Source organism: Coffea eugenioides, chromosome 2, assembly GCF_003713205.1.
Source record: "Coffea eugenioides isolate CCC68of chromosome 2, Ceug_1.0, whole genome shotgun sequence".
Classification (NCBI taxonomy): Eukaryota; Viridiplantae; Streptophyta; class Magnoliopsida; order Gentianales; family Rubiaceae; genus Coffea; species Coffea eugenioides.
This window is the reverse complement of record NC_040036.1, coordinates 64,218,522-64,234,156: the sequence shown is the minus strand read 5'-3', so window position 1 is coordinate 64,234,156 and position 15,635 is coordinate 64,218,522. Positions and strand designations below refer to the sequence as shown.

Genomic DNA, 15,635 nt, shown 5'->3' with positions numbered 1-15,635 from the left:
CCGCGCTTCCACATCGCAGACATTTACCTTGTTTCCTCCAGCAGTTATCTTCGGTGTGGTTTGGCTTCCCGCAATGCGCGCAGGGACCGCGAGGTGCTGAATCCGAGCCACTCTGAGCATTTCCCCTTGGTCCTCGCCCAGCTTGGCCACCCCTGAATGGAGTCCCTCTACCTGCACCAGATTGTCGACCACCTCCCATTCCGCGTCCAAATTTAGAGGGAGTGCTCTTCTCACCCTGTCCAGAACTACTCCCAGGAAAGCCACGCTTCTTCGCCTGGAAGTTCCGGACCTGCAACCGTGCACTTTCAACTCGTTGGGCCTTTTCTACAACCTCGCTAAACGCAGTGATTTGAGCCACCGCGAGGTCTTTCTGAATCTCAACATTCAAACCCTGAATAAAGCGCCGAATCAGTCGTTGTTCAGTCATGATTAACTCAGGCGCAAACTTGGACAAGCGGGTGAATTGACTCTCATATTCCGCCACAGTTTGAGTCCCTTGGCGGAGCCTAATAAACTCGTCCTCCTTCCTCTCCTGGACTAGAGGAGGGAAAAACTTCGCATTAAACTCTCGAATGAAGTTTACCCAAGTCCTGGGCGTCTGCTCCCTTTCCCATTTCTGTCGGATTACGTTCCACCAGGAACGTGCCGCCCCCTCAAGCTGGAACACGGCAAAAGTCACCTGCCGTTCGTCAGGGTAGTGTAGGGCTGCGAATATATCAACCATCTTTTCAAGCCATCTCTCGGCAATGTCCGGGTCGGGTCCCCCAATAAACTTCGGCGGGGCAAACTTTTGAAAACGTTCGAGAGCTCTATCTTCGCTCTCGATATGATGGCCAGTGTTTTCGGGGTTTCCAAGGTTAGGGTTTGGGTTCTGGGCTTGTTGCTGCACTACTTGTGCTAGCAGGTTTGTCATTTGCTGCATAGCAGCAGCTATCTGCACATTAGGGTCGGCTTGGGGTTCAGGATCGGGTCCAGTCGAGGTTTCCCCCGTACCCCTAACCGGTGTGGGTTGTCTAGTTCCGCGCCCACGTCCCCGACCACTCCGAGTACCTTCCATAAGTTTTACTTGGTCTAGGCAAGAGTACTAAACCAAAGTAGTAACAATGCATGTAAGTAACACGCGAAACTTGCACAATAACACATATTTATACATTCCAAACATGGGCACAAACATATATATACAAGCCAAGCAAGATCAAGCCACACACATATATACAATCAGTCGAGTCAAGTACAGGCAAGTCAGCAACAAACATAAACGATCCCCCGAGGATTGGCCTTATCAAAAGAAATTTACACGTAGCTAGTCCAACAACCAAAACGACTAGCTAAGGCGCTATCCCTAACCCTATGTACATCCAAAAACCACCAAACTATCCAAAAGAAGCCTAGAAGTCAAGGCCTAGTCCGTTGCCGGGCTCTGGGACCCAGGCGACGGGGTAGACTCCTCCCCAGCCTCGGCCCCCGCACACGAAGCCTCATCGCTATACTCCTCAAGGCCGTCGTCACAAAGATTAAGGATCGACTCAGCGCGACCCCTGACCTTACGAGCTCGCTTAATCTCACGCTCTCGTGCCTCCCTCAGTTGAGCGCAGAGGTCGTCAACCCTATCCTCGACCTCAAGCACGTCGTATTCTAGCTCTTTAATACGTGCAGCTTGCTTCTCGTTGGTCGCCCTATCCTGGATCGCCTCAACCTCAAGTCGAGCATTCTCTCTAGCCAACACCTTACGCTCCTTGTCCAGAGCAAACACGAGATCGTTCGGATAGGCATACTTCTCTTTACACGCGCACCGTCGAAGACGGTTAGACGGGCTCCAACGAATAACAGCCCCTCCCGGCCGTATCTGATATGGGATCACGGGGAGTGCTCTGCGAGGTCTCACTCCCGAAGGACTAGCACTAGAGTCACCCTGTCCGGCCATCCTACACCACAAGAACAATGAACCATAAATGTAAGCTTAAAGGCCATAAACAACAAATCCTCAAATCAGGCATTCCTATAACATCCCGGCTAATTCAAACCTAGGCTCTGATACCAACTGTGATAGCCCCACCTTCCCCTAAGGCGAACCAAAGGGGTTAGCGGACTGCCTGCCCAGCTCTCGCCAGGACTAACGAGCAGTTACACGCGATCTAAAACGTTTCGGGAAAGTAAAAGTGCGATCGGACAAGCCACAAGTATCAAAATAAAACAAATTGAAAAAAAGAAACTGATGAATAGTGGCCTGGGACAGCAGAATCCGGCCGGAATCTGGCCGGATTAGCGGCCGGATTCTTGGCCGGATACTGTCCATTGGCTAACTTCCAGATTCAAAATTTTCCCCAAGCAATCCGGCCGACAATCCGGCCAGTTTCTGGCCGGATTCCTGGCCAGATTCAGTCCAGTGCCCTTCAGTCAAAAATTTTTCTTTTGCCGTTTGAAAGCCGAATCAATCCGAAAGTCAACCAAACATCAACCAAACATAAATACATTGAAATTCAACATTTACAACCAAATTGGCATGCCAAAACTAGTCATTATGGTTATACAATGTTCGGTTTGCCAATCAAAAGATGAACCCAAAACACATTAGGGTTTCATGCAAAGAGCTATTCAAAATAGACATATACATGGCTCAATTTGGCAACCAACAAGTATGATCTTCCAAAAATGATCATTTTCCTGTAAGGAAAACAAATGGAACGGAGTGAGCTAAAGCTCAGTGAGCAACTATCACATAATCAACAAAGATCACTTAAGCATAACCGTTCATTTCAAGTATACAAATAAGAAGCAAAACAAATCGGTAAAAGGATACGGACGGCTCTCAAGAGCCCATTTCCACGCTTACATTCTTTATCCAACTTCATTGACCCTCCGTCAATGTTAAAAGTACCAAACCGTAGACCTCACTTCACTTCCATTCCTTCCACCCAACATACCCCAACCGGGCCCGCACTCCAAGCAGTAACTTTAGGTGATACTCGAGTACACCGGAACCAAGGGTCTCATTACCACAAGATTCCCATTTCAGTCCCCGTGGCTAGTCAATTTTCACGACCAAGCCCTCGCTGGCTCGATTCAATTGACTACCAACGGGGTCGAGCTCAGTAGTACAGTAGGGCCGTTGGATACTCGTCCAACCGATACCCAAGGAATTTCCCATAAATGGAATCCAATAACTCATATAGCAAGTACAGTAATACAGTGAAACGGTAAACAGTCATTCACAGGAATAAAAGGAGTGAGGGCGGTCAAGTACACCCTCACCCTAATCATTTCCAATAGCCAAACAAGCCTTCCAGGCATCACAATCACATATAGCAAAGCCACATTATAAGCATCCAAGTGAGTAGTATACTCACCACTCACGTAGGTGAGGTTTCATGTACCGTCGTCCAAAGTACGTCGTGCACTAACGTCACGCCGTAGAACACGTAACAAATACAATGAGACTCGATAACGAGTCATAAAGCCAAGCCAATCACGACCCCAATAGGGTTTCATATGCATAAATAAGTAGCATAGATAACCAGAAATTTCAACAATGCACTAACGTGACCTTAACAAAAAAAACAGTTTTCGTCCTCCTTTTGCGGTAATGGCACAAAATGCGCTACGCTTATCGGATGAGGGTGTAAGACCCACCATCTCGAACCTAAAAGACAGGGCAACAACAATGTAGAAGGTCACTCAGTCCAAATCCTAGCACAACTAGGTCAAATATGCAGAATACCAAACCAGAACCGTAATTGCAGGTTTACAAATCACACTATGCTGTAATCAGTACAACTCAGTCTATACAGGTCCAAATGCAGAAATTCAAAAGGCATATGATAGCTAGGACATCAAGCTACATTTCATCAGAAGACACCAACATCAAAATCCAAAACAATCCCAGCCAAAACAACCCATTTCAGACGCAGTTCGCACATTCTGATCAACCCAGAACAGCAACAGTAAAATCGATATTTCTCACTCTACACCACTCCAAATGACCTGAAATTTTACAGGCACCTCAACCACATCAATACCTACAATGTTCATGTTTTAAGCAAAGGCCAATTCGGCCTCTAACCATATGATAAAAAACCGGACAGAAAAGGGGGTTATGAAACCCTAACTTTCTCAAATTCCTTCCAAACCCAAAATTGGTTGCAATTACCAATCATTTACACGTACTAGAGTCATTACCCCTCATTACCAACCATCATAACTAACCACAACATCATGATCACATTAAACCAGAAAATTCCTCAATAAAATAAAAACTTAACCAATTCATCTCAAACCAAGCAATAAATCACAAATGTCATCACTTTAGCTTCCACTAAGCACAAATTAAGCATCATTAGGTGTAGGGGGAAGTTCAATCACCACTTACCTAGTAAACAAGAGAAAAGGAGTTGTAGAACACCTTAGCTTCCTTGAACACTTCCACAAAATCACTTACTAGCACCAAATGGAGGGATTTTATGGAGTAGAAACAATTGTAGGCAATTGGTTTGGATGATTTGAGCTAGTTGGAAGCTTAAAATTGGAGAAGTTTTCTTTCTTCTTGAGCTTAAGGTGGCCGGCCAACATGGAGAAAGAAAGAGTGAATTTTTAGTCAATTTTTGAGATATTTAATCCAAGGGTAAGAAATGTCAAAAAGGTGAATAGTTGTCTTAGGCTTCAACCAATGGAAATGTGACACTTGTCACTCCATTGAATGCATTTCTATCCTTCTTTTTCCTCTCACATCAATCACATCACATCCTCTACTTATCTCTTAACACCCGATAAATTTCACTCAGTATCCGAAACTTAACCTTATTGGCCGAATTTTTCCGAACTTATCGCACTAGTGGGGCCCACGTCCATAATATATCCGTAATTTTTCAAAAACTACCCAATGCTAGAAAAATCATCTAAAAACTATAATTACTCATAAAATCCACCAATAAAATTTTCCTAAGCCAGAAAATGCAGAAAACATGCAATTAAAGGGGAAAAACCCTAGGAAAATTATTAGGGGAAATACGGGTTCTCACACTCTCTCCCCCTTAAAAGAATTTCGTCCTCGAAATTTCTCACCTTAACTCCCAAAAAGGTTTGGATACTTCTTTCGTATCTCTTCCTCCACTTCCCAAGTAGCTTCCTCTATTCCATGGTTTCTCCATAGCACTTTTACTAACGGAATCTGCTTGGTTCTGAGCTCTTTGACTTTCCGGTCAAGCACTTGGACAGGTTTCTCTTCATAAGCAAGCGATTCATCTACTTCAATCTCCTCCGGTTGTAAGACATGGGATGGGTCGGGATGATACTTCTTTAACATCGAGACGTGAAACACATCGTGGATTCGAGAGAGATTGGATGGCAGTTCCAATCGATACGCGACCGCTCCTACTCTCTGCAGGATCTTGTAGGGGCCGACGTACCGTGGTTGAAGCTTCTTTCCTTTGCCCGCTGTAATACTTCGTAAGGGTGTGATCTTGAGAAACACGTGGTCTCCAACTTCAAACTCCAAGTCTTTTCTTCGGTTATCCGCGTAGCTCTTTTGTCGACTTTGAGCTGTTTGGAGTCGTTGCCGTATCAACTTGACCTTCACTTGAGCCTCTTCCATCCATGGGATAGTTGCCGGGTCTAGTGCTTTCTTTTCGCCAACTTCGTCCCAGTAAATCGGCGAGCGGCATTTGCGTCCGTAGAGAGCTTCGTATGGAGCCATCTGAATCGACGAATGGAAGCTGTTGTTGTACGCAAACTCTACCAAGGTCATGTGTTGACCCCAGTTGCCTCCAAAATCCAGAATGCAAGTTCGTAGCATGTCCTCGAGAGTTTGAATTGTCCGCTCTGACTGTCCATCCGTCTGAGGATGATAGGTCGTGCTCAAATTGAGTTTAGTCCCCAGGGTTTCTTGAAACTTCTGCCAAAACCGAGATACGAACCGTGGATCCCGATCAGAGACGATACTCACAGGAACACCATGTAGCCTTACTATCTCGTCCATGTACAGTCGGGCCAACTTGTCCATGGAATACTTCATGTTCACCGGCAAGAAATGGGCCGACTTGGTTAAGCGATCAACGATCACCCAAACGGCATCGTGTCCTCTTTGCGTCCTCGGTAAACCGGAAACGAAGTCCATTGTGATATTTTCCCACTTCCACTCGGGTATCTCCAAGGGTTGTAACAGACCCGATGGTTTTTGATGCTCTGCTTTCACCTGTTGGCAAACGAGACATTTTTGCACGTACTGAGCGATTTCCCTCTTCATATTGTCCCACCAATAGGTTCCTTTCAGGTCCTGATACATCTTGCTGCTGCCCGGATAGATTGTATACTTGGACCGATGGGCTTCCTCCAGAATCTTCATTTTTAACGACTCCTCCTTCGGTACCACTATTCGGTTTCGATATTTCAAAATGCCCTCAGGACTCAAATTGAAGTCCGTTGTTTCTCTTTTCTCCACTTTCTCTCCCCACTTCCGTACCATCAAATCTTCGTTTTGTGCCTCTTTAATGCGTTCCAGTAGAGTGGAGGTCACCCTAACATTGCTAAATAGCACCTTATGGCTCCCAAGACAGGGTCTCCACTCACATACGGATTCTAATAAATCCCACTCTTTAATCATCAACCCTGCTACTTGCACCTTACGACTCAAGGCATCGGCTACCACATTTGCCTTTCCCGGATGGTAGTTGATTGTGCAGTCATAATCTTCCAAAAATTCCATCCATCGTCGTTGCCTCATGTTCAGTTCCTTCTGGGAGAAAAGGTACCTAAGACTCTTATGATCCGAGTACACTTCAAAGGTCACCCCATATAGGTAATGCCTCCACTTTTTCAGAGCAAACACAACCGCGGCTAGTTCCAGATCGTGGGTCGGGTAATTCTGCTCGTGAAGCTTCAACTTCCTAGAGGCGAAAGAAATTACATTACGGTTCTGCATCAAAACACACCCTAGGCCTTCTCGCGACGCATCTGCATACACCGCGAACCCGTCCACTCCATTTGGCAAGACCAGTACTGGAGCCGTGGTCAATCTTCTCTTTAATTCCTGAAAACTTGTTTCGCATCGGGCGTTCCAAACGAACCGACCATGCTTCTTCGTCAGGTCAGTTAAAGGTCCTGCTAGTTTGGAGAAATCTTTAATGAAACGTCGGTAGTACACAGCTAGCCCTAGAAAGCTACGAATTTCCGTGGGATTTTCTGGTCTCTTCCAATTTGTCACGGCCTCTACCTTTGCCGGGTCCACCGAAATACCTTCGTGAGAGATTACGTGCCCTAGGAATGCTACTTTCTCCAACCAAAACTCGCATTTACTGAACTTGGCGTACAACTGATGTTCCCTTAACGTCTGCAACACCTCTCTCAAATGCTCCTCATGCTCCTCGCGTGTCTTAGAGTAGACCAAAATGTCATCAATGAACACAACGACAAATCGGTCTAGATAGGGTTTGAAAACCCTATGCATTAGGTCCATAAAGGCGGCGGGAGCATTGATCAGTCCAAAGGGCATAACGGCGAACTCGAAATGCCCATATCTCGAGTTGAAAGCAGTTTTCGGTATATCCTCCTTTCTAATCAACAACTGGTAATATCCTTTTCGGAGGTCCAACTTTGAGAAGACCACTGCTCCTTGCAGCTGGTCGAACAACTCGTCGATGTGAGGCAGTGGATATTTATTCTTGATCGTAACATTGTTCAGACCCCGGTAGTCAATACACATCCTCAAGGTTCCGTCCTTTTTCTTCACAAATAGGACAGGAGCTCCCCAAGGAGACCCACTCTCATGAATGAATCCCCGCTCCAAAAGATCTTGTAATTGCAAGTTAAGCTCCTTAAGTTCCGCAGGCGCCATTCGGTAAGGGGTTTTTGAGATAGGTGAGGTTCCAGGTAACAGATCTATTTGGAATTCTATCTCCCGTTCTGGAGGTAAAGCTACTAACTCATCAGGAAATACATCCGGAAAGTCCCTCACTACGGCCACGTCTTCCACTTTTAGCTTATCCGTAGGGGTATTAATCAAAAAGGCCAAAAATCCTTGAGCCCCTCTACTTATCAGTTTCCTAGCTCGAATGCCCGAAATCAAAGCAGATGAGGCTAACCTACCCCTTATATCCAACCTTAAGGTTGCCTCGCCAGGAATGCGAAATTCTACCACCTTCGTTTTACAATCCAGTTGGGCGTTATATTTGGCTAGCCAGTCCATACCCAGAATCACGTCATACCCCTTAATGGACAAGCTTATCAGGTCTCCTAAAAATCTCTTTTCACCTACCCATACATCACAATCCCTATAAATCATACTAGTCACCAAACGTTGATTCCCCGTGGGTGTACTAACTTCTAGGTCATATGGTAAACTAGCAGGTTTTATATCGATGCCACACATGAAATCAGGGTTAACAAACGAATGAGTGGCACCAGGATCAATTAAAACTTTGGCAAAGCGGTGGAAAATAGGGATCGTACCTTCTACGACCTCTGAAGACTCTGGGACCTGATGGGGCTCTAAGGAATACACCCTAGCTGGCACTTTAGGCTTGGACCCATCTCCCTTTGCTGGTCCAGCATTGGTCCTCGGCGGTGGTTGGCTTCCCTTTCCATCTTGTTTCAGGACCGGGCAAGTAGCCAATTGGTGGTCCGCGCTTCCACATCGCAGACATTTACCTTGTTTCCTCCAGCAGTTATCTTCGGTGTGGTTTGGCTTCCCGCAATGCGCGCAGGGACCGCGAGGTGCTGAAGCCGAGCCACTCTGAGCATTTCCCCTTGGTCCTCGCCCAGCTTGGCCACCCCTGAATGGAGTCCCTCTACCTGCACCAGATTGTCGACCACCTCCCATTCCGCGTCCAAATTTAGAGGGAGTGCTCTTCTCACCCTGTCCAGAACTACTCCCAGGAAAGCCACGCTTCTTCGCCTGGAAGTTCCGGACCTGCAACCGTGCACTTTCAACTCGTTGGGCCTTTTCTACAACCTCGCTAAACGCAGTGATTTGAGCCACCGCGAGGTCTTTCTGAATCTCAACATTCAAACCCTGAATAAAGCGCCGAATCAGTCGTTGTTCAGTCATGATTAACTCAGGCGCAAACTTGGACAAGCGGGTGAATTGACTCTCATATTCCGCCACAGTTTGAGTCCCTTGGCGGAGCCTAATAAACTCGTCCTCCTTCCTCTCCTGGACTAGAGGAGGGAAAAACTTCGCATTAAACTCTCGAATGAAGTTTACCCAAGTCCTGGGCGTCTGCTCCCTTTCCCATTTCTGTCGGATTACGTTCCACCAGGAACGTGCCGCCCCCTCAAGCTGGAACACGGCAAAAGTCACCTGCCGTTCGTCAGGGTAGTGTAGGGCTGCGAATATATCAACCATCTTTTCAAGCCATCTCTCGGCAATGTCCGGGTCGGGTCCCCCAATAAACTTCGGCGGGGCAAACTTTTGAAAACGTTCGAGAGCTCTATCTTCGCTCTCGATATGATGGCCAGTGTTTTCGGGGTTTCCAAGGTTAGGGTTTGGGTTCTGGGCTTGTTGCTGCACTACTTGTGCTAGCAGGTTTGTCATTTGCTGCATAGCAGCAGCTATCTGCACATTAGGGTCGGCTTGGGGTTCAGGATCGGGTCCAGTCGAGGTTTCCCCCGTACCCCTAACCGGTGTGGGTTGTCTAGTTCCGCGCCCACGTCCCCGACCACTCCGAGTACCTTCCATAAGTTTTACTTGGTCTAGGCAAGAGTACTAAACCAAAGTAGTAACAAGGCATGTAAGTAACACTCAAAACTTTCACATTAACACATATTGATACATTGCAAACATGGTCACAAACATATATACAAGCCAAGCAAGATCAAGCCACACACATATACACAATCAGTCGAGTCAAGTACAGGCAAGTCAGAAAAACATAGACGATTCTCCGAGGAATGGCCTTATCAAAAGAAATTTACACGTAGCTAATCCAAACAACCAAAACGATTAGCTAAGGCTCTATTCCTATCCCTATGTACATACAAAAACCACCAAACTATCCCAAAAGAAGCCTAAAAGTCAAGGCCTAGTCAGTTGCCGGGGTCTGGGACCCAGGCGACGGGGTAGACTCCTCACCAGCCTCGGCCCCCGCACACGAAGCCTCATCGCTATACTTCTCAAGGCCATCAAGACTAAGGATCGACTCAGCGCGACCCCGGACCTTACGAGCTCGCTTAATCTCGCGCTCTCGAGCCTCCCTCAGTTGAGCGCAGAGGTCGTCAACTCTACCCTCGACCTCAAGCACGTCGTATTCTAGCTCTTTAATATGTGCAGCTTGCTTCTCGTTGGTCGCCCTATCCTGGATCGCCTCAACCTCAAGTCGAGCATTCTCTCTAGCCAACACCTTACGCTCCTTGTCCAGAGCAAACACGAGAGCGTTCAGATAGGCATACTTCTCTTTACACGCGCACCGTCGGAGACGGTTAGACGGGCTCCAACGAATAACGGCCCCTCCTGGCCGTATCTGATATGGGATCACTGGGAGTGCTCTGCGAGGTCTCACGCCCGAAGGACTAGCACTAGAGTCACCCTGTCCGGCCATCCTACACCACAAGAGCAATTAACCATAAATATAAGCTTAAAGGCCATAAACAACAAATCCTCAAATCAGGCATTCCTATAACATCCGGGCTAATTCAAACCTAGGCTCTGATACCAACTGTGACAGCCCCACCTTCCCCTAAGGCGAACCAAAGGGGTTAGCGGACTGCCTGCCCAGCTCTCGCCAGGACTAACGAGCAGTTACACGCGATCTAGAACGTTTCGGGAAAGTAAAAGTGCGATCGGACAAGCCACAAGTATCAAAATAAAACAAATTGAAAAAAAGAAACTGATGAATAGTGGCCTGGGACAGCAGAATCCGGCCGGAATCTGGCCGGATTAGCGGCCGGATTCTTGGCCGGATACTGCCCATTGGCTAACTTCCGGATTCAAAATTTTCCCCAAGCAATCCGGCCGACAATCCGGCCAGATTTCCGTCCAGTGCCCTTCAGTCAAAAATTTTTCTTTTGCCGTTTGAAAGCCGAATCAATCCGAAAGTCAACCAAACATCAACCAAACATAAATACATTGAAATTCAACATTTACAACCAAATTGGCATGCCAAAACTAGTCATTATGGTTATACAATGTTCGGTTTGCCAATCAAAAGATGAACCCAAAACACATTAGGGTTTCATGCAAAGAGCTATTCAAAATAGACATATACATGGCTCAATTTGGCAACCAACAAGTATGATCTTCCAAAAATGATCATTTTCCTGTAAGGAAAACAAATGGAACGGAGTGAGCTAAAGCTCAGTGAGCAACTATCACATAATCAACAAAGATCACTTAAGCATAACCGTTCATTTCAAGTATACAAATAAGAAGCAAAACAAATCGGTAAAAGGATACGGACGGCTCTCAAGAGCCCATTTCCACGCTTACATTCTTGATCCAACTTCATTGACCCTCCGTCAATGTTAAAAGTACCAAACCGTAGACCTCACTTCACTTCCATTCCTTCCACCCAACATACCCCAACCGGGCCCGCACTCCAAGCAGTAACTTTAGGTGATACTCGAGTACACCGGAACCAAGGGTCTCATTACCACAAGATTCCATTTCAGTCCCCGTGGCTAGTCAATTTTCACGACCAAGCCCTCGCTGGCTCGATTCAATTGACTACCAACGGGGTCGAGCTCAGTAGTACAGTAGGGCCGTTGGATACTCGTCCAACCGATACCCAAGGAATTTCCCATAAATGGAATCCAATAACTCATATAGCAAGTACAGTAATACAGTGAAACGGTAAACAGTCATTCACAGGAATAAAAGGAGTGAGGGCGGTCAAGTACACCCTCACCCTAATCATTTCCAATAGCCAAACAAGCCTTCCAGGCATCACAATCACATATAGCAAAGCCACATTATAAGCATCCAAGTGAGTAGTATACTCACCACTCACGTAGGTGAGGTTTCATGTACCGTCGTCCAAAGTACGTCGTGCACTAACGTCACGCCGTAGAACACGTAACAAATACAATGAGACTCGATAACGAGTCATAAAGCCAAGCCAATCACGACCCCAATAGGGTTTCATATGCATAAATAAGTAGCATAGATAACCAGAAATTTCAACAATGCACTAACGTGACCTTAACAAAAAAAACAGTTTTCGTCCTCCTTTTGCGGTAATGGCACAAAATGCGCTACGCTTATCGGATGAGGGTGTAAGACCCACCATCTCGAACCTAAAAGACAGGGCAACAACAATGTAGAAGGTCACTCAGTCCAAATCCTAGCACAACTAGGTCAAATATGCAGAATACCAAACCAGAACCGTAATTGCAGGTTTACAAATCACACTATGCTGTAATCAGTACAACTCAGTCTATACAGGTCCAAATGCAGAAATTCAAAAGGCATATGATAGCTAGGACATCAAGCTACATTTCATCAGAAGACACCAACATCAAAATCCAAAACAATCCCAGCCAAAACAACCCATTTCAGACGCAGTTCGCACATGCTGATCAACCCAGAACAGCAACAGTAAAATTGGCATTTCTCACTCTACACCACTCCAAATGACCTGAAATGTTACAGGCACCTCAAACACATCAATACCTACAACGTTTATGTTTTAAGCAAAGGCCAATTCGGCCTCTAACCATATGATACAAAACCGGACAGAAAAGGGGGTTATGAAACCCTAACTTTCTCAAATTCCTTCCAAACCCAAAATTGGTTGCAATTACCAATCATTTACACCTACTAGAGTCATTACCCCTCATTACCAACCATCATAACTAACCACAATATCATGATCACATTAAACCAGAAAATTCCTCAATAAAATAAAAACTTAACCAATTCATCTCAAACCAAGCAATAAATCACAAATGTCATCACTTTAGCTTCCATTAAGCACAAATTAAGCATCATTAGGTGTAGGGGGAAGTTCAATCACCACTTACCTAGTAAACAAGAGAAAAGGAGTTGTAGAACACCTTAGCTTCCTTGAACACTTCCACAAAATCACTTACTAGCACCAAATGGAGGGATTTTATGGAGTAGAAACAATTGTAGGCAATTGGTTTGGATGATTTGAGCTAGTTGGAAGCTTAAAATTGGAGAAGTTTTCTTTCTTCTTGAGCTTAAGGTGGCCGGCCAACATGGAGAAAGAAAGAGTGAATTTTTAGTCAATTTTTGAGATATTTAATCCAAGGGTAAGAAATGTCAAAAAGGTGAATAGTTGTCTTAGGCTTCAACCAATGGAAATGTGACACTTGTCACTCCATTGAATGCATTTCTATCCTTCTTTTTCCTCTCACATCAATCACATCACATCCTCTACTTATCTCTTAACACCCGATAAATTTCACTCAGTATCCGAAACTTAACCTTATTGGCCGAATTTTTCCGAACTTATCGCATTAGTGGGGCCCACGTCCATAATATATCCGTAATTTTTCAAAAACTACCCAATGCTAGAAAAATCATCTAAAAACTATAATTACTCATAAAATCCACCAATAAAATTTTCCTAAGCCAGAAAATGCAGAAAACATGCAATTAAAGGGGAAAAATCCTAGGAAAATTATTAGGGGAAATACAGGTTCTCACAGAACGCGTTCTCGCCATCAACACAACTACACTTACCTTTCCTTCCCACAGACGGCGCCAAATAAAGAAGCGCTGAGCTTCCCCGGATCGAGCTGACCTACTGAGCTCGGCGTGCTGATGTGAGGTGCGTGTCCAAATCCTGCAAAACAAACAAGAAAAGGTCTCTAGGATGGCTGACAGGGGAGCCCCGAGGTTGTCCCCGGGGGCACTCCGACGGTCAAGCTAGTCTTCCGGTGAGTAGAATTCACGGGAGGTAAAACAGTCAGGAGTAATTTGCCAATAGTGAGCGTACCTTATGCAGTTGGTGTGCGTTATCATTTATACCTACTCGAGAGTCCGACCTCTGTACGTTTCGGGATCTGCCCAGAATAGTATCAATCCCGCACTGAGGGGGATTCTCCCCGCCCTCTGCGGGATTGTTCTCTGGAGCCCTAGCGGCGGTGTGCGCCAGGATGGTTCCAATGGGCCTGGGGTCCAAACTCAGCTCTGGACTTCCCGGGCTGTCACGTGTCTGGGCCCGAGAAGGGGCCTCTGCAGATATGGCTATCAATCAGTCTAAAACAGTAGAATTAGCCAGTTAAACTGTACAATGAGAATAAGGGATTTGGAATTGATCTAGTGCAACTTTGATTCTTTATACTATATTGGGTCCAATATTGATAGTTAGGCAATTTGTGCTATCGGAGATGATGTTGTGAACGAAAGCCTTTTTTCTACTTAATCATGAACCTTATGGTGCAAATGGAAAATGGGAATACTGTTTGTCATTGTCTCATTCCTGCTCCTTTCCTTCTTCCTCTTTTTGGTGTTAATAACATCAAAACATCCAAACTTTTGTTAAACATTGAAGAGTAATATGATTGTTGTTGTAATGCTTAACTTATTCTCTTGTGTTTTAGGTATATCAGATATAGGTATGAAAGCAATCGCTACTCATCTCCCTTATCTGCAGTCATTAGATGTTTCATATTGTAGGAAACTAAGAGATGAGGGGTTGTCTGCTGTGGCTCAGGGCTGTCGTGACCTGAGAATCTTACATCTTGTTGGCTGCAGATTTGTGACGGATTCATTGTTAAGAACTCTTTCTGACAACTGCAATAACCTAGAAGAATTGGGTTTGCAAGGATGCTCAAGCATAACCGATTCTGGTCTTGTGCTTCTTGTTCAAGGCTTTTGGAGGCTGAAGAACTTAGATGTAAACAAATGCAACAATGTTGGTGATATAGGGGTAACTAGTGTTTCTAAAGCTTGTTCTTCTTTGAAGACATTGAAGTTGTTGGATTGCTATAATGTTGGAGATGCATCCATATTATCCGTGGCCAACTTCTGTGGAGATCTTCAGAATTTAATAATTGGTGGTTGCCGCGACGTATCTGACGAGTCCCTCAAGCAATTGGCAGTTGCTTGTAGCAATAGTCTTAAGAATCTTCGGATGGATTGGTGTTTAAACATTTCTGATTCTTCAATAGAGTGCATACTTCAAAATTGCAAGCAGCTTGAGGTGCTTGATATAGGTTGCTGTGAAGAGGTGACAGATGCTGCATTTCAGGGACTTGGAGGTGGACTCTTCGAGCTTCATTTGAAGATTTTGAAGGTTAGTAACTATCCAAAGATCACAGTAGTAGGGATTGGCAATCTATTGAAGTCGTGCAACTCTCTCAAATATCTTGATGTACGGTCATGCCCTCAAGTTACTAAAGCGGATTGTGATCAGGCCGGATTGCAGTTTCCTGAAACTTGTAAAGTTAACTTTACTGGGAGTTTGACTGATCCTGAGGTGTTATTCTAGATTGGAAACTAAGGACTCTGGTGTTGGTGTTACAACTTTGATTGAATATTTGAGAAACCTTAACTAGATTTTAGAGATCTCCCGTTGTGCCTCATCTATCCGACACTCTGAGTTTCTCTTGGTATAAGGTGGCTTTAAACGTCTAGTGCTTTTGGCTTAACCAAAAAAACAGCGCAAAACACTGCTTAGAGCATGGTTGAGCATGAATTCAGCCTTAGAAGCTCTGATACCAATGTCGGAAATCAAAGACGA

At 45.3% G+C, this 15,635-nt stretch overlaps 1 protein-coding gene across 1 annotated transcript; it reads left to right on the top strand.

The window, feature by feature from the left end:
- Positions 1 to 14,450: 14,450 nt before the first annotated feature.
- On the top strand, positions 14,451 to 15,474 carry LOC113760029 (F-box/LRR-repeat protein 20-like). Its single transcript, XM_027302607.1, has one exon. The coding sequence runs from the start codon at positions 14,451 to 14,453 to the stop codon at positions 15,381 to 15,383; it is 933 nt and encodes a 310-aa protein (XP_027158408.1). The 3' UTR covers positions 15,384 to 15,474.
- The last annotated feature ends 161 nt before the right edge of the window (positions 15,475 to 15,635 follow it).

What these genes read in the sequence shown, in the direction of transcription:
- LOC113760029 (XM_027302607.1), top strand. Translation starts at nt 14,451, where the DNA reads ATGATTGTTGTTGTAATGCTTAACTTATTCTCTTGTGTTTTAGGTATA.